Here is a 26,234-nt window from a genome sequence, read left to right as displayed (position 1 = left end):
GGACATCAACCATGGCGACGTCTTGGTCTCACCATCATTTAGTTGCGTCGGTAAAGGCATCATTCTCGCGTCCGGTTTAGTTCGGTTTCTCAATGGTTCCGCAATTGTCACCGCTGTGAATACAGCATCAAAAAAAATTCTACTTCCCCAGAACATTACGGTGGCCTGTATGGTGCATTTCGAGCCTGCGTGCGTCGTGCCACTTCATGCCGTCTCCTTCAACGACAGCCCTAGGGGTGAGCCTGCTTCTTCTTCCACCTTTACTGCAGCCATTAGCGACGACTTAACACCTTCACAGACGCAACAGCTACTTGCTTTGTTAAAGAAACATGCAAGTTCCTTCGATGTTTACTCCTCGACGTTGGGCCTCACGACTACTACAACGCATCGAATCCACGCAGTCAGAACATCTGTTGTACGCCGCCAGCCCTACCGCGTGTCTCCTTCTGAGAGAAAAATCATCGAAGAAAACATAGCTGACATGCACAAATGACAGGTAATTCGCCCTTCATCAAGCCCTTGGTCGTCGCTTGTGGTTCTGGTTTGCAAGAAGGATGGCTCCGTGCGTTTTTGCGTCGATTACAGGGCGCTAAACAAGGTCACTCACAAGGATCTGTACCCAATGCCTCGAATTTACGACGCCCTTGATTCTCTACAAGGTCCGAAATACTTTTCCAGCCTCGACCTGGGTTCCGGATACTGGCAACTTTCTATGCACAAAGAGGGTAAAGAGAAAACGGCATTCGCGACCCCCGACGGGCTATACGAATTCAACGTTATGCATTTCGGGCTGTGCAACGCGCCCGCTACATTTGAGCGCATGATCGATACCGGGCTGCGCGGCTTTAAATGGAAGACCTGTCTCTGCTACTTGGACGACATAGTCATTTTTTCGTTAACGTTTCCTCAGAACCTGCAACGTTTGTATTACGTTCTGACGTGCCTTGCCACCACTGGTCTCCAACTCAACACAAAAATTTTCGCCACAAAAGCTATCAAGGTTTTGGGCCACGTCGGGAGCAAACACGGAATTCGCCCAGATCTGGACAAAATTGCTGCCGTGCTTCGCTTTCCGCGCTCCGAAAGGCCGAAGGAGTTGCGAAGTTTTCTTGGTCTCGCCTCTTATTTTCGCCTTTTTATACGAAACTACGCATCAATCGCGGCTCCACTGCACCAGCTTCTTGCTTCCGACGTGCCCTTTCTCTGGTCGGAAGATAGTCAAACGGCATTGGACCTGTTAAAGTGTGCCCTCACGTCCGAATCTGTACTCCGCCATTTTGATGAGGCCGAACCGACCGTCCTACATTCGGACGCTAGCGGTCGCGGTATAGGTGCCGTTCTGTGCCAACGCGACACCTCTTCACAAGAGAGAGTAGTTTCATATGCCAGTAGGATATTAACCACGACCGAGAAGAACTATACCATAACTGAGAAGGAGTGCTCGGCTGTGCTCTGGGCAGTGCAAATGTTCCGTTCCTATCTCCACGGCCGTCATTTCACGATCATTGCGGACAACCATGCCCTACGCTGGCTTTCCACGTTGAAGAACTTGTCTGGACACTTGGGTCGGTGGATTCTACGTATACAGGAGTATGAATTCGATATCAATTACAAGTCAGGTAGAAAACACCAAGACGCCGACGCCCATTCGCGCTGCCCGCTAACAAATACCCAGCTCAGCATCGGTCAAAGTTCAGCCATCACAATGTTCTGCAGCTCCCGCGCTCGCCTCAATAGATCAGCTATTATTCGACGACAAGCGCACACTTCACTCGTGTCAGTTGTCTGATCCGTACTGTAGGCGTATTATGGACGAGCTCTCAGGAACTTCCCATCCACCCAACGCGCGACGTCGTCAACTCTTGCAAATTAAGCTGGAGAATGGAGTTCTCTACCGTCATATCTACCACCCTGATGGTCAACGCTGGGTTCCTTTGTTACCACACTCTCTTCGACATGACGTGCTTAAAGCCTCTGCTTTTGAGAAGCATTATGTGATTTTCTATGTGAAACGAGACGATTTGAATGCTAAGGTAATGAAAATCAACCACTATTTTTAAAAACACTAGTCGTCTTTATTTTCTGAAACAAATGGAATTCTAACGTTATCGAAATAAAGCATAATCTTTAAAAACATCAGTATTTTTCTTTTTTTCTCGTGAATTATTGTAACATGTTGTTTCAGTACTATCTATTGCTAACAGTTTGACATTATGCATACATATTTTATACAGCAAGGCACACCTCGTTTCATGGCTGATTCCTCATGGTGCATGGAGCCAGTGTTAAAAGGATCAATCAATCAATCAATCAACTAATCGATCACTCAGTTCAAACGAAGTGAAATTTCCCAGTGCTCGATACCCCCAATTTGTAGGCCAGGCGTTGTCAAAGCTCAATCCAAATAACGGTATTGACTGATGACTTCTCTCTCAGATAAGGACAACGACGACCACGATGATGATGACGACAACGGCGAGGGCGACCGTAGCAGGCCGGGCCGCCACGATTCCGGTGAAAGTGACAAGGGAGAGGAAAATGATGTTGTTGATGGAGAAAACCGAAAAAAGAAAGACGAAGACGATGGAAATTATGGAAAAAAAGGGAACGATAATGACCACAATGAAACATGCGAACAACTTGAGTGTGAAAAACGAAAGAAGACGTGTTGCTTGCAGACCTCCGAGAGGTGTTACTGCAAGTGTGGTAAGAATTTTTATTTTTGTGACAAGAAGGAAACATACGAGATAATGTTTTAGAAGCTTTTTTGTTTGGTTTCACTTATAGATTTTCTTTCAGGTTATACACACTGAACGTCAGCCTCTTCTGTGTGTATAATGATCTGTTCATGTTCTGTGTGCGTGTATATGGATTAAGGCATTTAGCCTAAAACTCTATCGTCGCCGAAGCAGCAGTTTCAGCAATCAACGATTCTCACTGTACAGATCATAATCATGATTACCTGCAGGATTTCTTAATTTTTTACTATCAGTTTTATGTAGATGTCGTTGACAAAGTACTACCTTGAATACTGCAGTCACTGATACATTTCAGCCGGCAGTTTCAGACATTCCGAAGGATCTATATATGCTGCAAAGTTTAAACAAATGCAATAGTTTTTGTGGGTTAAAATGAATATAGGACTCTTTTGTGAAAGCCTCTGAATATTTTTTAATAAAAGGGTTAGAAGTTATCAGACTGTTTGCAAAATTGTCAACTTACCAGTCTAAAGATAATTTGAAAATTGTCTTCTTACCACTTCAAAACTGATCGATGAGCATTCGGCTTGAAATCATTGTTTATTCAGTTTCATCACAACTCGGTTTATACGCGACTGGGCTTCTAAATTCGGTATTCGCAAACCATGGTTATATGAACGAATCTACAGGCCTCTCTAGCAAAAGTTTGACTTTATTAGGAAAACTTTGGTCAAACGCAAGCTCCGCCTATAGATTCTATGTGGCGCCGCTTGTGGAAGCTGCGCACAATTTTTTCAGACATTATATTTATGTCGACCTTTCGCCGACATAACGCAAGCAGCATATGCCACTCGCAACTGCGGTCTTGCAGCCAAACCCACTTGCATGTAATACAGAGACAAACCTGGCACCATACTCAGCACAACAGAAAAAAAAACAGGGTCTATCATACGTCTTTTATGATTAACAGAGGTACGCTATAGTCGATGTGGTGAAAGACTGATGATTACCAGATGAGCCGTCGAGCCTTTAGATGTGTACACTATGGTGCGCGAAAGTACACGGACCATTTCTGTTCGTATACCTGTGCAGTCGGTGTATACTAAGGTAAAACGCAGAGCTATTCATAAAGCTCTTCAACTAAGTAACATGTAGATTTCGAGTGTGACCACCAAGGTGACTTTTTTCACGTTCAATATATAGCTTCTTTTTTACAAAATACACTGAACATTTCAATATATCTAGATCATCTTCTATTCATTCAGCGCATCAACTTTTTTTGTTGCCTCAACGTGATGAGTCCACCAATAAATATTTCATTTGTGTCTTTTGATTTTGCCGCATTTCCAAAAATATGAACTTTTTCGTCAATATTGAATGCTGCTTGTTACAAGGCTGTCCGAAGAATCATTTTACGTAATAAAGCAAATATTTCTCATACCACATACGTTAATTAGCTTGCTGTAAACATCGCTTTATTAGGCCGATAACATGAACATCCTTTAAAGAAGAGAGTTGCTTGTTGCCTTATAGCTTAACCGGCGCAAAGCAACTAACTGTCATAAATATACGAAAAGTATTTAGCAACAAACGAAAGCGATCAAAAATAACTGTGAAAGTTAGTTCAGTCCCAACAATGAATTTTGAAAAAATGCTGGTCACTTTGGCATCTTATGACGCCTCAAAGTGAATGAATTGTGAATTAACGAGCCAGCGACCAAGTCTCAGCACACAACGCCAGTAAGAAAGTCTAGGTGACATACATAGTGAGAGCAATATGAAAAAAAAACATTAAAAGGACTGAAAATGCCAAAAGAATTTCAGTTTGAGACTTTTAGTGAATGATTGTATTCACTTGAGCCCTAGATATAGGGTCTCCAGTTTTTTTTTTCATCTTTACTCTTGTTTCCCTTTAAGTGTTCTGAGTTTCATTGCAATCAGAGCACTTCAGGTATTCCCCAGTTTTTGAGCTAACGCCGAACGAAATTTTTTTGGCTCAGTATTGTGATATGAGCATAGTTTATATAGTTATAGGCACCCACACATTGAACGCAAGTAGGCAGCTCATGAGGCCTTATGTAAAACATCTGCACAATAGCGTACAGATGGTCATATAGCTGCCAAGGTTATTTGCTGTTAGTTATTACTTACTGTGTTTGTGGTCCTTGCTAGCAAACAGAACAGTGTTGAAATTGTGTTCGCATTACAAATACTTCAGTTAGGGAGCTGTTACCGCAAATAAAGGTAAGCAATTTCTTATATAATTTGATGAAAATACAAACAAGAAAAATTACTTGTTTTGTGACTGTTTAAAAATTCTTACCTCTGATGCTGCCGCTTTTAGCCATAATAGGTAAGCATAAAAACAAGTAATATTATATTTTGCCCAAAAGCTTTGCAAGTCAAATATTTCAGGAAAACATGAACTATATAGGTTCGTCACTATCTAAAGTACAAGCGGTGCACTTCACTAGCACAGCAATACTTAATTCTGAGGGAAATATCTCAACGTATCTACTATAAAAATTGTTAAATGCGACCTTAGCAAACTTTGGTGAGTTTGACCGTATCTATCAAAAAATCTAGCACGCCACCTATGACTTTTCGCTCTCCAGGCGGTTCGGGCGGTGCGGTGGAGATACCAGCAAGAAGGATCACCCGTGCTAATAAATATGTCACACGCCACAACGGCTACGGCGGCAGAACTTGCGGCTTGGCGTGGCGCTCTAGAGTACATCACATTCCAGAGACCGAGTAAATGGGCTGAGTTTTCCGACTCTAAACGAACCTTACAGAGCTTGCAGTCAGTTCTTCATTGCAAAGTGGCTGCGAAGCTTGTTCACTACGTCAGAGTAACAGAACACGAGGTCAAATTTCAATGCAGGCCCACCTGCTCATTGTGGGATCAGTGGCAATGATTCCGTCGACAACGCGGCTTGCACATTTCATCAAGAGCACACCCTTCTGATTCCTTTGTCAAGGACAGACGCTGCAAGGCAACTTCGTAACCGGGCGCATAGTTAGTGTCTACTAGAGTTGAACACTCCAAGCATAAGGCATACAAGCCTCCACTAAATGAACCCTAGACTGGAACATCCGACCTCAACCCGGACATCGACGACGTGATTGATTGATTTATTTGTAGGGTTTAACGTCCCAAAACGACCATATGTTTATGACAGACGTCGTAGTGGAGGACTCCGGATATTTTGACCACCTCGTGTTGTTTAAAGTGGTCGTCGACGTAAAGCTTCGCTTATTTGTCGGACTTGGTTGGCGGTTGCCTTCACAGATGCCTTTGCAACCCTCATTAGATTAACCGACAGTGCGGAACGCGACGTTTGCGGCACTGAAGAAGACATCCACCATATGCTATGCCTATGTCCTTGATTTGCCTCTGAGGAAGAAAAACTTTCTGACACATTGCGAAAATTGGACGATCGGCCACTCTCTGTGCAGATGCTGCTGGAGCACCGTCCTCGTCCTTCGTCGGCTGAAAAGGCAGTCAAAGGCCCCTCGCGCTTTTTGAAGACTACGGGCCTATGCGAACGCCTTTACCTTTTGTGCAGCGCCAGCGCTGCATACGCGTAGGCCCATTGACTGACAATATTTTGTATCTCTCTCTTCTTTCATCACTGCCTCATCTTTACACTTCCCCTTCCCTTCCAACAGTGTAGGGTAGGGAACCGGGAATGTGCCTGGTTAACCACCCTGGCATCTCTCTTGTTGTTCTTATCCTTCCTTCCAAGCTGTTTCAATAAAGGGATCTTTGCCAAAATTGGTTTGGCATAACGTGAAGCCATTCGTTCCCATGACATATTGCAAAACTGGTATGTTGTGAGATGACTGCATGGCGCACATAAGTGAAAATGCCGTAAGGTGGAACTCATGACATGATTGTCATGTTAGTCATGACTACACTCATTGCGCGCTCGTGGTCGCTTCGCTAGCTTCACATCTAGTAAATTTGATATTACGTGACGTGAATGAATGACGAATGTATATCACTGGTGAAAACGTGTTAATCATGACGAACTTATCATGTAAGAACACGACTCTATGCCATGCTAATCCTGCACTCGCGACCATTACGCTAGCTGCACATATTCAGCGTTGGTAGTACCTGACGTGAATGGACGATGAATGTAAATGACACGTCCAAAAATGATAATCATGACATGCGCGTTATGTACGAACATGACTACATGCCACGCTTATGATACGCTCGCAGCCGTTTCGCTGGCTTCACATTCACCAAATTTGTGTTACGTGGCGTGAATGACTGACGAAGGCATATGACTGGTCCAAACATGAAAATCATGATATGCATGCCATGTCAAAACATGATTACATATGACGCTCCTGATACGCTCGCCGTCGTTTCGCAATTATAACATATACCATATTTGGTATATCATGATTTGAATGAACGGCGAAAGTAAATGACCCACCCAAACATGATAATCATGACATGCGTGTCATGTACACAAGACTGCATGCTATGCTCATAGCGCACTCACGGCCATTTTGCAAGCTTCACATATACAAAATTTGGTATTACGGAACGTCAAAAGAGGACGAACACAAATGCTAGGCGCAAGCATGATAATCATGAAATGAAAGCCAAGTACGGCATAATATATGTCAGCCTTGTTGTACCGAGTTAAAAGTGTCATATCCGTCTTCCTCGTTCGTGCTTCCCATATCACCGATTGCCACTATACTTGGGGTCTGCAATTTCAATAGTAACGTTTTGTTATAAGTAGAGAGAGGCTCTGTCAAAATGGTTGCTAAACGACAAAGGAATGCTTTTGTTTACTTAGTTGTGGACAGAGTACTAGCAATATGTCTAGAGTCGTCGAAACACAGCCTAATCACGAAAATTCATTCATGCATCTTTTTTTTTGCAGTTGGACCCGCAATTTCATGCAGACTTGTTTGGCGAAGACGTCGTTGCCTTTTTCGTAACATTCGTGATTGCGACAAAAGAGGCGGTTATGAGCAATGCAGTTGCGGTGAGTGCAACCTAAGAGTAGGTGAATTGAATATACCATTAAGGTGTACGCATGCTTTATACACCTTACAACGATCAGAATGATTGTAAATATACAGAAAAAAAATCAGGTAGATATTCCGTTTCTGGCTGAAGGTGGGGAAATAAGAACAACTTGCAAACACAGAAGCTTTCCATATTTCTCTTGAATGTCTTTACACCTGCCTTGGACGCACCTCTGATTCTATTACCAGTGCCGTCGGGCACCCACTGGCTTTTCTATTAGGGAGAGAACCATGCAACATGGCGCTGTGTACGACTCCAAGAGAAGCACGAGGCCTCTTTTTCTAGGAAGTTCAGGTGTGCTGTGAAACGTATAACATCAATTCGCGATTTCTGGGGGCACCTTGTTACACAGAAAGTGTTAAGACCAAACTGGCAAATTAACGTATGTATACAGGCGAATAGTAGAACACCCCATTGGAAGAACATTATAAATGCGAAGTGTTTCTTAGCGAACGTCGGTAATTTTGAGCATATCTATCTATCTATCTATCTATCTATCTATCTATCTATCTATCTATCTATCTATCTATCTATCTATCTATCTATCTATCTATCTATCTATCTATCTATCTATCTATCTATCTATCTATCTATCTATCTATCTATCTATCTATCTATCTATCTATCAGCTTAAGTTTGGGTGCTTTCGTGGTCACCTGCTTAACTCGGCGTGAACGAAAATTAGCATGGGAGGGAAAGACGATCTGACGAATATGATGCGCTAGTTAAGACATGAATAACGTAAAATACGGCCCCGTACGTCTTCAAACACTACTCGCCTGACATTGGCACATACCCATGGGCGGGTATGTGCCACTGGTCCGCGGGTGTGTGCCCCAGGTAATTGACGCTTAGTATTATTTATACCCAAGAGCGATGAGAACACATATGGGCAATTTCAACGCGTGAGCGTTAAGAAATACCCGACATCGGTAGCGTTGACCCGAGAAATGCTGAAATTAAACGTGAGGGTCCCAGCTGGAATCAAACGAAAGCATTCTGCGTGGCGAAAAAAAATACCACAGAGCTACGCCAGGTCTCGGAAATACTTTTCAAATAGATGCTAATCTTCGAGAAACGTGAATAGTGGTCGAGAGTTTAAGAGGGCAAGAGGTCGCTTGTTTGATTATACGCGTTTATATATATATATATATATATATATATATATATATATATATATATTTATATATATATATATATATATATATATATATATATATATATATATATATATATATATATATATATTGCCGTGAACGTAATAACAAACAGCCACGAAACGACGTCTTGCTCGCCCTCAGAGCAGGACGCAAAAGCCCTCTTCTTTCTTCACTTCCAAGGGATTCCACTTACAGTTGATGGCTCATACCCATTACCTGTGACATTACTCCCTCTCCTTGAAAAGCATCGGCTTGATGCTGGTAATGAGCGTTGAGAAAAAAAATGAGAAAGAAAAGATGCCACCCTGGAACCCAATAACTCGGTCGTAAGGGGAGAAATGGGCTGGCGTCATAGAAGTACTCAATAAAGAAAGGAGAAAGTACACAAGGCAATAAAAAAAACAAAGTGACAAAAAATAGTCATTGCATGGTAAGTTAGTCCACGTTCGATGGATGACGTGAGAAATATGGCTTGAGTCTTGACACGTGCACCACATCACTTTGTGGAAACCGACGGGAACGTCTTGAGGCGCCCTCAGGGAGAACTTCATGCGTAACGTCACTGAGTCGGCGGAGAACTTTGTAAGGGCCAAAGTAGCGCCGAAGCAACTTCTCCGAGCGACCACTCTGTCGGATGGGAGTCCACACCCAAACTTCATCGCCTGGTTGGAAGGTAACCTCTGGGTGTGTAAGGTTGTAGCGGTGTGCGTCGGCAGTTTGGCGAGCCTGAATACGGCATCGGGCCAGTTGACGGGCCTTCTCGGCGCGCTGAGCAAACAATTCAGCGTCCGTGTTGAACGCGCTCAAGTTGTTGGGAAGGAGCATTGCGTCGAGCATTGTAGTGACCTCTCGACCATGAACTAAGCGAAATAGGGTGAAACCTGTACTCTCTTGCACTGCTGTATTGTAAGCAAAAGTTACGTAAGGGAGTATATCATTCCAGTTCTTGTGATCAACAGCCACATACATTGTCAGCATATCTCCAATGGTCTTGTTCAACCGTTCAGTGAGTCCATTTGTTTGGCGGTGATAACCCATGGTTTTCAAAGGTTCTGTACCACTTAGTCTCAGCACTTCTTGAAGCATCTCTGCGGTGAAAGCTGTACCACGATCAGTAATTATCACAGCTGGCGCTCCGTGACGAAGTACGATGCTGGTGACAAAAAACTGTGCGATTTCGGCTGCGGTAGCTTTGGGCAGGGCCTTTGTTTCGCTGTAACGCGTTTAAGAATCGGTGGCAACCGCAGTTCACCGGTTTCCAGACGAAGAGGTGGGAAATGATCCGAGAAAGTCAATGCCAATTTGATGAAATGATGTCTTCGGCGTGGCGATAGGCTGTAATAGTCGTGCTGGTCGGACAGGTGGAGTCTTACGGCGTTGGCAGTCGCGGCATGTGCGGACATACTGCTCGACTGTCTTCGCGAGGCGGGGCCAGTAGTATGAGTGGCGAATTCACCCCAATGTGCGCGTGTAGCCAAGGTGTCCGGATCAAGGTTCGTCGTGACAAGCATGTAAAATATTGTCCCGAAGCGAGATCAGCGCAACCAGTAGGTAAGTAGCATGGGTATGGTCGAAATTTTTTTTATAGAGGACTCCATCCCTGATGCAGAACGAGGACAGCGAACGTGCGAAGTTTCGGGGAAGGCTGCGTTTTCGGCCTTCGAGGTAGTCAATCAGCGGGCTTAGCTCCATGTCGTCGCGTTGTTGTTGAGCGAAGTCGGTTGCTGACACAGAGGAAAGGAATGTGTCGTCCTCTTCAACGTCCGCGTTCGTACTTCGAATTTGTGCACGTGAGAGACAGTCAGGATCAATGTTTTGGCGTCCTGACTTGTGAATAACTGCAACGTCAAATTCTTGCAGCCGAAGGCTCCAGCGTGCTAGACGACCGGAAGAGTCTTTGAGGTTGGCGAGCCAGCATAAAGAATGGTGGTCGCTAATTACCCTGAATGGTCGACCGTATGAATAAAGGCAAAACTTTGTTATAGCCCAAACAACGGCTAAGCATTCTTTTTCTGTTCCAGAGTAGTTTTTCTCTGCAGATGATAGTGTTCGACTTGCATAGGCAATCTCGCGCTCTACGCCATTTTGCCATTGAACTAGTACAGCTCCAAGTCCGACGTTGCTGGCATCCGTGTGTAGCTGTGTGGCAGCGTTATCGTCAAAGTGACAGAGTACAGGTGGGGCTTGGAGATGGTTTCGTTGCGTGTCAAAGGCGTGATGCTGATCATGACCCCAAACAAACGGTACGCCGTCTTTCGTAAGTTCATTTAGCGGTTCAGCGATTTTAGAAAAGCCTTTGACGAAGCGTCTGTAATATGCGCAGAGTCCCAGAAATCTCTAACGCTCTAACGTGTCCGAGAAGACGACCACATCGTCAAGTTAGACAAGACACGATTGCCATTTTAGCCCAGAAAGAACCATGTCCATCATTCTTTGAAAAGTAGCTGGTGCCGAGCATAAGCCGAAAGGAAGGACCTTGAACTCGTAGAGTCCGTCAGGAGTAATGAAGGCGGTCTTTTCGCGGTCGCGCTCATCAACAGATATTTGCCAACAGCCGCTGCGTAGATCCATGCAAGAAAAGTAACGAGCATTGCGAATGCGGTCCAGCGAGTCGTCTATTTGTGGTAAAGGATACACGTCTTTCTTCGTGATCCAATTCAACTTTCGGTAGTCGACGCAAAATCGCAGAGTACCATCTTTTTTCTTTACTAACACAACAGGGGACGCCCAGGGACTGGTCGATGGCTGGATGACATCGTCCTTGAGTATCTGCTGGACCTGTTGGCGTATAACGTCTTGTTATTTTTGCGAGACTCTGTAGGCATGTTGTCGAATGGGTGCTGATACGATGCTTGGCAAGTGGTGTTTGGTTAACTTTCGAAGTCGTAGCGAAGCAGTCTGAAATGAGCCGAGTAGCTTCAAAAGACGTTCTCGTTGTGCAGACGGTAGACCCTGGTTTACGTCGAGAGTGCTTGCAAATGTCATGGCGGAATCGTCGCACGACGAAAGAGCAGATAATGTTGAGGGACCAGGGACGTCGGCAATATCCTCAAGGTATGCGATCGCAGTGTGTTTGGTAAGATGGCGATACTCTTCGCTGAAATTCGTAACTTATAGGCAAGCCTGCTTTCTACTGGGCTGAACAATACCTCGGGCAAGGAAGATTTGTTGTGCAAAAGTAGGGATAAATTTCCTTCTGCAATTACAGCATCGGGGACGTCTTGGTCACATTAAACGTTGATAAAAAGGCTGCTGCGGGGAGGCAGAGTAATAGATTCGGATGATAAACGTAGGGCAGCCTTTGATGAGTGGGCGTTTTCCGGTTCAGGATGAAACGGGTCCTCGAACGTCACCTGCAAGTCTCGTAGGTCAGTAATTGCGCCGTGTTCGCGAAGAAAGTCCAGCCCCAGAATGAGTGGACGGGAGCACACAGGTAATACGAAGAAAGACCCTGTGAACGTCGAAGCATGGACTCGAACACGGGCTGTGCACATTCCAGTCGGCGTGACGAGGTGGGCCCCTGCCGTGCGCAACGGCGGTCCCTGCCAAGGGGTAGTTACCTTCCTCAGTTGGGATGCTAGGGCGCTGCTCATAAACGAATAATCGGCACCGTTGTCGACGAGGGCAGTGACGACGTGATTATGGACGTGTTCGGTGATGTCGGCGAAAACAGTCTTATGACTTTCGGAAATGACTGGAAAGTCAGTACGGTCTTCGTCGGGTCTTTGCGTCGAAGGAGGCTCTTTGACCGTTTGGACGCGGCTTCACCCCCAGGAGCCGCGGTTTCTAGTTTTCCCTGTGGGGACTTGGTGACCGGCCTCTGAAAGGAGCATAAGATGACGAGGGAATGGTAGGTGACGTGGGGCGGCGAGGTGATGGTGATCGTGATTGGGGGCGTTGACGAAGGCGAGGAGCTTGCTGGCCCGTAAGGTACGCTTCGATGTCGCAGGGACGCTCACCGTAACGCGGGCACCGAGCATCAGGGTGAAAGCCACGGAGACCAAGTTGGCGGTACTGGCAGTCACGGTAGACGTGACCCGCTTCGCCACAGTGGTAGCAGAGTGGACGGTTATCGGACGTACGCCAAACGCTGGCCTTTGTGGCGTTCTGCCGCGATCCAGACGGACGATAAGTTGGTGCACTCGGAAACCTTGAGGCGGGTGGCGGAGTCGAAGAGGTGCCCTGGAATCGATGGCTAGCCTGATCCATTCTTCCCATGGTGGGATCAGGGCCATGTGGAGCAGGAGATCGCAGAGCCGCGGCATCAGTCAGCACAGGGGCGTCAGGCCTTGTTGGCGCGAGTGGGGTGACCACCTGTCGGATCTCATTTCGGATTAAGTCTGCGAGAGCACTTACGGGTGGTTGGGGTCCCGCTGCTTGGTGTTGGCGCAGCTCGTCCCGCACGACGCTTCTTATGAACTCAGCGAGGGCATGCCTCTCGCTGTCAGCCCTGATAAAGCATGCAGCAGGGGTCACGTTCTGGCGTTCATACTGTGACGACCTATACTGGAGAGTACGCTCCATTGTGGTTGCCTCATTTATGAACTCTGCCACAGTCGTCGGTGGATTGCGCACGAGTCCGGCGAAGAGCTGCTCTTTTACCCCACGCATTAAATGCCGCACCTTCTTTTCCTCAGACATTGCAGGGTCAGCACGCTTGAAGAGTCGAAGCATGTCCTCGACAGATATCGAAACTCTCTCGTTGGGTCGTCGGTTCCGAGACGAGATAGCCTGCTCCGCTCTCTCTTTCCTTTCAGTGCTGCGGTACGCATCACTAAACTGTCGGCTGAACTCATGGCACGTCGCAAAGGAACCCTCGTGATTCTCGTACCACGTTTTGGCAGAGTCTTCTAACGCAGCAGCTTGCGAGCTTCATCCCATTCGTTGATGTTGGCAACTCGATTGAAGTGGTCAGGCCAGTCGTCAACATCTTCATAAATGTCTCCATGAAATGAGCGTGGTGTTTGCGGCGCATGAAAAACATGTGGGAGAATAGAATAGGCGTCGTTGGTTTGACTCGCCTGGTTGTTAGTTGAAGTTGCCATCTCGTCTTGAGAGAGGGGGCCGTACTCGGGAGATAGTCCTCGCAGGCGGCGACTGCTTCTGGCAGTGGGAGCTGTAGCTGTCTCCAAGTAGCTCGGTGTGTCGGCTGAAATTCTGCAGCCGAGGCGCATTTACCCAGCACCTCCACCAGTGCCGCGAACGTAATAACAGAAAGCCCCAAAACGACGTCTTGCTCGCCCTCAGACCAGGACGCAAACACTCTCTTCTTTCTTCACTTCCAAGGGATTCCACTTACAGTTGATGGCTCATACCCATTACCTGTGACAATATATATAGATAAGCAGGTGACGAAAACCGAATTGTTCTCTGAGCAGTTCTGAAGTGCGATGTTTCCTACAAAGAAATGACGAACGACTTAGCGAGTCAGTGCGAGTGCCATTCGTGTATCACTGGTCACGCTGTGCGTTTTTTATCGCCAAAAGTGTGTGATAGAAGTTTTGATGTTGCAAAGCCTAAAACAAACACATGAAACAAGTGAAGTACAGCTGTTTATTTGTCACGTGCGCGGATTTACTGAAATCTGAGCTTTTCAACAAGAAAATGCAGACATGTCAACAGTATTATACACTTGACACGAAAAAAAAAACTCGGAAGTTGGATCTTCCAGCAAAGTATAGCGTCAGCATGTCCTGCTCGTATTGTAATATTTATCTATATATAGATCGTAGATGTGAGTTTCACTCACAAATATTTTTCGACATTCTGTTTTTTATCACAACGTTTGTATTTAGACATGATTAAGATGTTCGCGTGAGTAAAACCAATTATAAAGCTCAAATTGGGCCCAAGAACTGCTATTTTTTATGTGTAATAGAACTCCTGTTAGGGGTCGTGCAATCTGCGTCGGGCAGCGCCATGTTACTATTTTGAGGGGGAGTATTTGGCCCGTTCTTGGGGAATCAGTATACTCTGGCTCAAAAGTAAGTATTTTGCTCCTGCAAAGAGAGTGAAATATTGGACATGAAACTACTGTCCGTAAGTGAGTGCCCAGTACTCCCTTAGTTCTTAGAGTGTACCTGCTGCTGCTGGACTCCGCATAGAAAGTTCTTTTATTTTTTATTTCATTTCTATTTATTTAGATCTCTTTATTTTCATTGCAAAACTTGTTCTACAATGATAGGAAGCAAGAAAAAACTGCTCTAGGCAGATTGAGAATCTCTTGACCACCGTTCTTTATGATGGAAGCAGGTGGCAGAGGGGGCAAAACTAATGTGCTTGGGTTAACATGCAAGATTCCATCAACAATAAGTAACAATGATACAATACAAAAAACAAAAAAAAACTTGAAAAACATACATCACAGTGTGTATAGGTGCATGTGAGTTTTCATCTCTTTCGGACAAAGTGAATTGACTACATGCTAAAGCCCGCTCGTCGCAGAGGCGGGGGCAACTTCAAAAAGAAAAAAAAAGCATTGCAAAAACTAAGATAGCGACTGAATAAGTGAAGCTAGTTGAGATCGCGTACTGTTTGATATAATAAAACAGGCATTTTCAATTGAAATGATCAATGTGGGTAAATTGTATTTAACACTTTCATGACTCATTTGTTCGAGATTGGGGTATTGACCATATTTCACTGTGACAGGTGGCATCGGTAGATGTGTTTTTACGCAGAAAGGCTATTTCGTTAAATATCCTATTTTCTAAACTTGTAATGTAGTGCCGTAGACGAAGTAGAAGACTATTGTAGAAGGAAAGAATAGATTTGGTTGACATGTGGAGTTTAACGTCTCAAAAGCACCTTATGAATATCAGAGACGCCATAGTGGTGGGCTCTGGAAATTCTGACGACCTGTGGTTTATTAAGGTGTACCGAAATTTGAGTGCATGGGCCTACACCATTTTCGCTTTTATTGAAAATGCAGCTGCTGGAGCCGGGATATAATCCCGCGACTTGCGGGCCCGAAGCCGAGTGCCTTAGCCACTAGATCACTGCGGCGGGGCGAGGAGAGGATAGTTCACTTCAATTTAACAGCTGACTTGTGATGCTTTCGCTGCTCTGCACAATCATCACGTTGAGTATTGTGCGAGTAAAAGTGCGAGCTACACTACCTGCGGAAGGCGACATATGTTTGTATTGGCAGTGCCACATAGACGCGAGCTACAAGGTAACCTTCATCTGTGTCTACGATGAACGTTTAGCCTGATGATACAGATTCTAAAAATTCTGAATGGCTCTTGCACACTTTGAGGAGAGACCATTAGCGAAAATGAAAAAGCCACAGTTTTGCCGCAAAGGCGAAGCAGTGAATGTGACTTCAACATATTCGAATATCACACTAAGAATGGCGAACAGATTTTCGGAAACGGGCCACGCGCGGCTAGCACGTATATGAAGCACGAAAACAACACACACAGGTCGGCAGTGAACTAACACTTGGCACACTGCCCAAATGAAAACGACGCACGAAATGTACTGACAGGTACAGACAGGACGAGCGTGAGCTAACGAGTGTCACAGCACTCGCTAAGTTTGAAGAGGACGCTCTTTTCGCAAACAGAGACTGTACAAGTGTAATGACTTTCATGCGCTCAGTATTTACAACGCAGTCGCTCCCATGAAAACCTAGGTTGTAGGATTCTGCTCCACCCCGAGATAAGCCCCTCGGTGCAGTGTACAAGTAGTATCGCGCGTCGCAATGAGTGGGGCGTCGATTGATTGATGGATATGTCAGGTGTAACGTCCCAAACAACCATATGATTATGAGGGACACCGTAGTGGAGGCCTCCGGAAATTTCGACCACCTGGGGTTCTTTAACGTGCACCTCAAATTTGAGCACATGGGCCTAGAACATTTTCGCCTCCATCGTAAATGCAGCAGCCGCAGCCAGGATTCGAATCTGCGACCTACGGGTCAGCAGTCGAGTACCTTAGCCACTACACTACCGCAGAAGGGCGAGCGGGCCGTCGAGGGCGCCTTTTGCGTCATCTCGCCCTGCCGCTGATAATGATGCTCGACACCACGATGTCACCTCGAGATCGGCGTACCGATAGCGGTAAGGGGTATATATAAATAACTCGCCGTTTAAACCTTGAAGCACAAGCTTTTTTTATGCTCAGCCGTCAACTCTGCGTGCTGCGGCGCGAGATGTGCCTCGTTTATTTGCGCACGTTGGGGACGTTTTTAAAATTACTCCTTCTCCGGAATTTCGTAAATATATTAGTACGTATACATATACAGCACATGAAGGTGATGGCGATAGCAGAAACCAGCCGGGAATCTCCTTACAGTTGCTACCACAATAAAAAGAGTTATTTATTTATTCATTTTTAAATACGGCATTATGCGATAAACTGTAACAAAGTGCTACACAAACATAAAAAACGTACACTTTGGCGAACAGAGCATCGAAAAAGAGCTAATCACGCATAGGTGGCTACAGAACACTTCTAATCAAATGTTTTCTATAAGATACCAAATATCTTTAGATGAGAGCCCCGTTAAACACAATGTTCTTTCAGGCTCTTGTACAAGAAAAAATTACTCAATACAATTGACTATTTGTGTCAAAAGTCAAATTTTTTGTGAATTCTCTATTTGATTCGTGTAATATACTAATGGAATAAAAAAAATATGTGGTGTGTTAGTTGTGTTATGATAATTTACCAAATGACAAAGTATCTTCAGACTACAAACACAAGGAGCAATAGATGTAGACAGATAACTCAGAGCCGGGAGTATGTCTGAAACCCTCCAACTTCGTCAGTTCGGGTTAGCTACTCCGAACACATTGTCTAGAGCACTGAAAAACTTTGCCCGGAGATATTTTCCAGTGAGATAATTAAGGTGGCAAGGCTGCAAAAGTTCGAGTTGAAACACAGTTTATCTGCCACCAAAGAATCGAGGTACCTCTCATCTGCTAAGGTATTCTCCATTGACCAATGAAAGTGAAAAATCACTCAAGGCAGAAAAAGGACCTACTGCTGAGTACTGCTACCTCCCGCCACGCCAGCCATTCCAGGTGTTCAGCATCTCATTGAATATGACGACATGCAGAAATTGATAATGAGTTAGAATGACAATTCCATATTTTACAGGTGTGGCTGAGCTTCTGCTCAGGCATACCGGATTTCGGAAGGTACAATAAGCCCGACCCGTTCAGGTGGTGTTGAAAACATGGAGCTATCCCCCTGCAAAACGTCTGACAACTTGTTCTTTAAGGCTTATAAACGAGTGTCACTAGAGCCTAATAATAAGCAGTGGGTACAGCATTCATAGTGTCGATTCATAGTGAAGGCGACTATCAGCTAGCAATAGCGTTAAGATAATCACCAAGGGGCCCTCACGATGATCTATAGCTCCATACGACTTTTAGCTCTCCTAGCTGTTCGAATAATAGGATCTATACCAAAACTCATGTGGCATAACATGACTGTATGACAAGAATAAATGACTAGTCATAAAATTGAAATGATGATATGTATGTCATGAATGTCCTGACTTATATGCCAAAGTCTTGCTGCTCCTGCGGTAGTTTCATGCACATGACTTTTCGCAAAACTGGTATAGTATGACATGACTACATGGCAAACATAAGTGACGGGCCCTTACGTGGAAGTCATGACATGCGTGTCATGTAAAAACACGAATACCTGCCACGCTGATTATGCACTCGCGGTCGTTTAGCTATCTTCACATATACCGAATTCGCTGTTACGCGACCTATGAATGATGAAGATATATGACTGATCCAAACATGATAATCATGAAGTGCGTGTCATTTGCGACTTAATTTACGTCTGTCTCATAATTTTGTGCTGAATTTAATGTGACGATTCAACTTGCCTCATTCGTGCTTCGCATATTACCGATTCCCACAGTACGTGGGTTCTACAAATTTTTATATGCTCATGTTTTTACGTTTTTAAACATTCTCTTCTAATACACAGTTCAACCGCTCGAGGTAAAAAAGGCTCCTCCCAATCTAGAGGCCATCAGGAAAGCACTCACCGCAATTTCATCTATAGTTCCGAAAATTCCTGGACTGCCAAGTGGCGTGCGAAGTCGTGTTCCAGTAGATATTCTAAAAAAAATTATATCTACCTATTTATGCCTGCGTTTCTTTGCATTGCGAGTGCGTCCTATGCGTTCCTTGTTAGAATAATGTAATATTTTATCAACAAGATATAGCTAAGTGCTTGCTGGGAAAATATTGTTTGGAATCGCAAACCGATACAGTACAATTAATAGGGTAACAGCTGCTTAAAATGAAGTACACATGCATAATACTACATCAGTGCTTCTGTTTCATACGCTATCTTTGAATATATCTTAAAATACTCCGGCATATAGGTTTGCTTGAAACCTTTTTAACTGCGACCATTTTTTCTTACATAAATAAAGTTTCTAAAGATCTAGATAGGTTTGTTGTTCTTGCTAAAAGGATAAAAAACTTTGCTCCGAAGCATGTTATTTCCGTCCCTATGTATCCACATTATGACGAGTTTCTTTATAACTCATTGCAAGTTATTTTTCTTGTCTTTTTTAATACCGGTAGAACTGGCTGCTCTTCTTCCGACGAGCAAGTGGATTGCCATCTGATTAAAAGAACTTCATGAAGATGCTTCCCTGATTGATTGATATGTGGGGTTTAACGTCCCAAAACCACCATATGATTATGAGAGACGCCGTAGTGGAGGGCTTCAGAAATTTCGATCACCTGGGGTTCTTTAACGTGCGCCCAAATCTGAGCACACGGGCCTACACCATTTCCACCTCCACCGGAAATGCAGCTGCCGCAGCCGGGATTCGAACCCGCGACCTGCGGGTCAGCAGCCAAGTACCTTAGCCACTAGATCACCGCGGCGGGGTATGAAGATGCTTCCCAATAATTCCTGAAAGGATGGTGTGGGATTTTACTTGAACCGTAAACCTCTCACTTTTTACAGAATTCCGAAATGTCGCAGGGTTACTGTCGCAATACCGCTGGTAGAGACACTCGTTGAGGCAATTTTGGTATACTTAAGAAAAATCGAACATAATTTATTTTTATTTTCTGCTTATGTTTGAGTTAAGCATTAATTATTCACAAACGGACTAAAGTTCACTCACTTGACGATGATTCATGTCTGCAGCCCACATACATCTCACACATATTGCATAGGTACACAAGGCGCAGCAGGGCCCGGCCACTATTCGCACTATTTTTAGGTGTACGTGCGATTACTCGCTGATAAGGAACAGTAACTAGTTTAAGAATATATATAAAAAACAAAATCTATATTAAAACACAATGCGTTAAGTAATAAGTATTCACACCCTATAGGTATAGGTACACATTAAGGGAGGCAGATCACATAAAAAGACAATAAAACTTGGCAGTTCTCGTTGCTCTGACAACTAAGGAAGTATCATCAATTTCTCTGTAGACGGTACAATACCGAGTTAATTGCCAATAATAAATTTCACAGAATGGCCTGTTGAAACTTTAGTGAGAAAAACGAATTATTTTCTAATATAGTATAACAGTTTTTGCTTGGCTAACATATTTAGGCTGGTTCAAAATGAGTTTCTTTTTTGTAGAGAAAACTTAGTTTTGTGCCACCAGAATTCAGGAGCGCTTCTGAACGAATATCGTGAAACCATGCTGTGTAGTCTTAAGCTTTGTGTTTATCTATTTCTTTTTTGCTGTTCGTCTCTCTTCCCTATTTTTTCCTTTTTTATTACTCCCCCTTTCCCCAAGTAAACGGTAGCCAACCGAGCCAAAGCTTGGTTAATCTTCCTGCCTTTCATCTTCATTTCCATCTCTCTTACTTTTGTTGTTTCAAAAAGTTGTAAACAGATTCTAAGTCGCTGCATACTGTGTGCACACGGAGATTCATGTATATATGCTCTCAAATCCAGCACAAAATAACAGAACAAGTGAGTGCTACGCTAATACACTAATTCTCGGAATCAAAGTGAAATTTAGAGATAAAATAAACCTGAAGTTTTATAAAGTCAGCAAGTTGCAAAAGACACATCATAGTATCTAGATCGCAAAAAACGTGTAGGAACCAGGGTAATGAATGACATTAGGAAAAGGGATAGCAAGGAGCAGATTCGCGCTAACATTATAAAGATTTTATTCCTCTCAGTCCATAGTTTCTCAACCGGCAGGTATTTTTGTTTCTCGTTAATTTGGAGTTACTACAACCTCCAGAACACGAAAATAATTTTTTCTGAGCATCCCATCAGTATACAAGGAAAATGACTACGTGTTCTAAATGTAGGTCACCAGGACTAAGTATTTGTAAATAGAAGTATGGTGAATTTAAATGCATCTCTTTATTTAACCCAGTCAGTGCAACTTATTGTTGTGAAACTAACATCCACCAACTACGTATTACAGTTAGAGCGCCTACAAACTGTACAATATCAAGTCGTTGCACTCGTGATAAACAACTCCCCTTTGCAATTCAATGGCCACCGTCAATCTATTGAACACTTTGAAAGGTCTAATATGACAAAAAATATCCGAACCCTGTTTTGCAGCGTCAGAATTATTTCCGCCAATGTTTGCAACAGCAGTCTGATTGAACAACACATCACTGTCGTCTTCTTCTAGCTCAATCACGCACCTATACTATAATTCATAAGAGAAATTTAAATTCAATGCATGATATTTCGCCATGAGACACCCCTTACATATTATGTAAGTGATGTGGGCAGAATTCTCGACTAGAATAACAAGAAATCGGGAGCATTTGCAAGAGCTGCACATCTAAATTAGCCTGCACGCATCCAGAGGTCTGACAACCACTGAGCCCTGGTGTCCTATATTTAGCACATGCAGATTTTTCACTGCTGCGGGCAATACTTTAGTTTTAGGGAACACCCACTTTGTAAATAGCAACTTAAACACCTTAGCAACAACATCAAAAATACGATAGATACTGATGCATTAGTTAACAAGTAAGGTGTCATTTATTATTTGGCTGAGGTGAGTGTCATCGTTATCGCAATCCGCCATTTTGTTTTCCACATTGCAGAATTCCAAAGGCGACAACAACAAAAAGATTACTACCTATGCTTGTGTAGATATACTTAGGATAGTTCAGACACTTTTTTTTCAATTTCTAACTTCATTACGTCCTATCGCAGGCAGAATTTCTTTCTGTGCTGTTTAATGGACGCCAGGTCAGAAAAGGTTAAAAACACTTTGAATGAAGGTAGCGTAAAAAAAGATAGGTCATGCCAATGTATGTCCTATTTCAGCAATGCTTGCGCTATTCAATCTAGCATTTGTATCGCTGTTTCCAGACAAGTTGGAATCATATTTTCGCATAAAGCCTCCTATTACGTGTACGTTCGAATCAGATCTTTAAAATTATTCAAAATTATTTTGTGTGCAACCCACGAGACGTGATGCCAATTTATTCTAGCAATCTTTTGAATCCGTAGCGAAGCACTATTTTTCATTTCATTTCCTTTTTTTATTCAAGGCGGAATTGTTACACTTTGCCTTGGGGGACACAAATAAAGGCTAAATAAGCGCCTGACTAGGTCGTGCCACCCTGGCAGCAAAAGCATAGACACACGAACAAGCATTCGTTGTACAAAATACGCTGGTACATAATCATCCAGAATGCTTACAGTTATAAAGAAAATGGTAAGGTAACAAATATATAAACACAGCTGTCTGAAAGAGATATTGATATAACGAGCGTGTACTCATTATAAGCCAAAAACTAAAGAAAAAAAAGTAAAATAGTCTCTCGCCGCTATTGCGAGAGAAATGCACAAAAATATACCTCATAATTGAAACCACGCTGACGACACAACAATGCAAAACTGTGCATAGGGGAAAATCCGCGGTATGCACCAAGAGAGAAAGGAAGGCAAAGTCACAACAAACATAGGTAGGATAGATACAGTACCTGAGGAGTTATACATATATCAGTATGGCAGGCGAGACAATCAGCAAGACGACGCAAGAAGCAGTAATAACTCAGATGAATTGGAAATCCTAACGGTAAAGATAGATAAAGTAAAATAAAGTCCTATTGGGGAGGAAAAAAATCAAACCCACTGGTGAGGCACAGGTAACATTAGACCCAGTGAGTGACGATGGAGAGATTGTGTTAGAAATGCCTGCCGCTCTGTATACGAATGGCCTCTCGACGGGGTATCAAAATCTTAGAAGAATGCAAACATCATCTGAATCCATAATTGATGGATATGTTGGCTTTTGTGTTTTACAGCAAAAGCTGTTATGAGATCAATTTTCGGGTCACGCGCAGTTGTTGCTGTTGTCCGCCGCCGCCGTGGCCGCTGGTTTCCGCAACCACATCACGCGAATTCAGAAAAAAAGTCATGCATTAATGACACAGTGGGGCTTGAATCCGCGTCCACTGAGTGCCAGCCTAATATTCTACCACTGAGTTACGCCAGTGCTCGGAACTTGTTCTCAAACTTGCTTTAGGCAGGCCTGACTTAGCACAAAAGCACAGTGGGGCTTGAACCAAGGTCCACTGGGTGCCAGCTCAGCACTCTACTACTGAGCTACACCGTGCTTGAGACTTGTCAAACTCGCCTTAGGCAGCCTTGATGTGGGGAAAGCAATCGCGGTAATACGATTTATAAAGCGTTTTACAACAGTGAAAAAACAAGCAGTCGTCGAACAATGGAAATAGTGTAATGAGTGGGCTATGCAATGCTCCTAAATAGCAATCACGAAAGCTTGCTCTTGTTCACCTATTAACTGCGGTGCTTACCCACTTCAGCCATAATTTGTCATCATCATCCGCCACTGCATGGACAATTGGCACAAAATTTCTCGCAATTCTTTAGCAGATACCATGGTTCTCAGAAGAATGACAAAAAACAGTATAGCGAATGCCAGCCTACAACCCTAAAAGTTTATTATTAATGCCCTAGCGGGCCCCAATCAAGTGTGCTTGCAGTAGTTACCCAATGAGTGTATTAAAAAGGCTCGGAAGGCCACTCTTATAGCTGTCGCTGTGACTGTGCTGCGCCTATAGTGCGCAGGCCTGGCGTTTTTTTTTTTACTAGCGTCGGCCAGTAAAAACACTACAACTCGCACTGCACCACCATACACTGCCCCTTCCCCCATGTGTAGGCACTGAATCGCGCGTTCGGAATTCAATCAACTGAATTGCGTGTTCGGAATTCAATCACGAGCGTCTTTACTTGGCTTTCGCGTGATGAGCACCAGCGTCAAAGTCACCGCCACTGTAAGCGCAAGTGCCCGCTGCTTCGTATCTACACATGGTTTCCTTTAGCGGGAAATGGTCCAATTTTTTTTATGTAGGTATGTGGACTCCCTACACAAACATACAACTTCACTGCCGTAGGTTGGACATTCGGCTGTCAACTTCACTTGCGCTGCAATTAGCCCTCAACAACATTCTTGCATGGTCAACGGCTCCGCTGAATCAGACGTGAAAGATTGATTATCAAGGCACGAAACGTCGGCGCCCGTAACAAATTGGGCGTGTAAATGAGGCTTGGCTACGTTACAATATCCGTTGCGACTTTCCAAAACTGTGCTTTCATAACCATGACGCGGAGATTCATAAGTGATCTCTTTTCAAGATTTCTGTTGCCGAAGTCTTTCGGTGACCTGCTTCACGTCGAGCAGCGCTTGATTCAACCTGAAAAACTAGCAGGAGAGAACCTCACGTTAGACATTGTGTATGTGCTGAGTGTATGCAACCACATAAACTCGCTCATGCCTGAGGAAGAGAAAATTAAACACATCTTGAAGGGCATCGAGAACGAGGGCTTTCAGATGCTGCTCACGAGAAGTCCCACCCCGATCGCTGCATCGTCTCACTCCGTCAGAGCTTCCACGAGTTGCGTAGGCGCATGCTTGCATGCTTTAAACACTCGCATGTTTGCACCTAGTTACTCACTGTGGCGACCAGTAGCTGCTACTTTCCTCGAAAATGCACTTGATACGTGAGGTATTAGAGCCCCAACTTTCACTACTGCCTCTAACGCAAGAGCTTGCGGATAATTTGGTTCCCTACCTTCAACGCACCACTGGAATTGAAGTTGCTGGGACCTTCCCACCGATGCTTCGATAACCACCCGTCACTAACGCGGTCACCTACTCCACGCCTCAGAAGACACCGCAGTCCAAGCCATATGTTCCCCCTGCCACGTCCCCCCATGCCTCGCCCACGACGACGTAGGGTCAGCCGTACACCTTCGCAAAAAGTTTTGGATGTTTTCCTGTCGCCCAGACGCTTGAAGAACTTAGGTCAACAGGCCAGTCTGTTTCACTTGCGGTATTGCTGCATACGTCACCCGTCCCGGTCCCCTTCTTCTATCTCCATTTGACAGCATGGACAAGCGTGTTGCACGATCGTCTCACATTGTTAAATTCATTGGTGACACATCATTCAAATTTTTGCTTGATATATACGAGTATTTCTTACTGTGCCAAACAGAAGGCACAAAAGTAAGCAACTTTGTATCAGCACTTCAAAATTACTTTCATTTTGACGCGAACTTTGACAGCAGCGTAAATATGTTATTTCGGGAACGTGATCTTTATAGGCTGCCATGTGCGTACTTGCAATGCGCTTGAACTAAAGAAGAAAGCTAATGCAGCGTTTAGCAGTTTCCTCCATAAAACAACCTTAGAGGAGAATGAGAACAATGTAACTGTTGTCGAACTGTTAAGGTTCATTTGGAATCTTTAATATTCTCTCAGGCAACCTGACCTCAACCGAAGCAAAATGTTTGAGTATCTTCCTGACATCAGATACCAATATAGAAAGCTTATAGACTTAAACAGCTTAATAAAGTTTCACCTGAGTCTGCTTTACTACCAAAGTTCTATACTTGCACTACAACTTCCTGTTACAGGAAGGAGGCTATCCAATGATTTTTGTGTTGTTGCACTTCTAACTTCATGAGCACGCGCAAGTGCTCAAACAAGCAAATACACATCACCAGCATTGAAAAACCTCTACAGGGTTCGGTGCAGCTTTGTTTCTGGTCTTATAAAATCATGTGCTAAATATCTAAATACAATTTACGTCGATATCATGCTGTTTATATGTTTCACGCGATGACATGCATCTCAACAGATGTCGTATCATATCATTTCAGTTGATGTATATGCTTTCATTGTGTCTTACCTCTCATGATGTGAACGTCCTAATATGACATGTCTTACTAAGACAGTCATTTTCTTTGCCACGCGGCGTAGTGAATTTCATGGTGATTCACGAAGCTTGATCGTGAAGTTTTCAAGGAACAAGTTTTTTTAGACTCATCTCTATCAGGCCAAAATA

General features: G+C 44.0%; 1 protein-coding gene across 2 annotated transcripts in view; it reads left to right on the top strand.

The window, feature by feature from the left end:
- The window catches only part of LOC119187111 (uncharacterized), a 70,169-nt gene that overhangs the window by 24,507 nt on the left and 19,428 nt on the right, over window positions 1–26,234 (top strand). For both annotated transcript variants that reach the window (XR_012889394.1, XM_075885175.1), the window contains 2 exons: window positions 2,437–2,706; window positions 7,610–7,714. Coding sequence is in view for 1 of the 2 variants with exons in the window: in XM_075885175.1 (XP_075741290.1) it covers window positions 7,704–7,714 (11 nt within the window). In the remaining variant the exon portion in view is untranslated. The remainder of the gene's footprint in view (window positions 1–2,436; window positions 2,707–7,609; window positions 7,715–26,234) is intronic.

Source organism: Rhipicephalus microplus, unplaced genomic scaffold (assembly GCF_043290135.1).
Source record: "Rhipicephalus microplus isolate Deutch F79 unplaced genomic scaffold, USDA_Rmic scaffold_75, whole genome shotgun sequence".
Taxonomy (NCBI): Eukaryota; Metazoa; Arthropoda; class Arachnida; order Ixodida; family Ixodidae; genus Rhipicephalus; species Rhipicephalus microplus.
The sequence above is the reverse complement of the archived record's forward strand: the minus strand, read 5'-3'. Positions and strand labels throughout refer to the sequence as shown.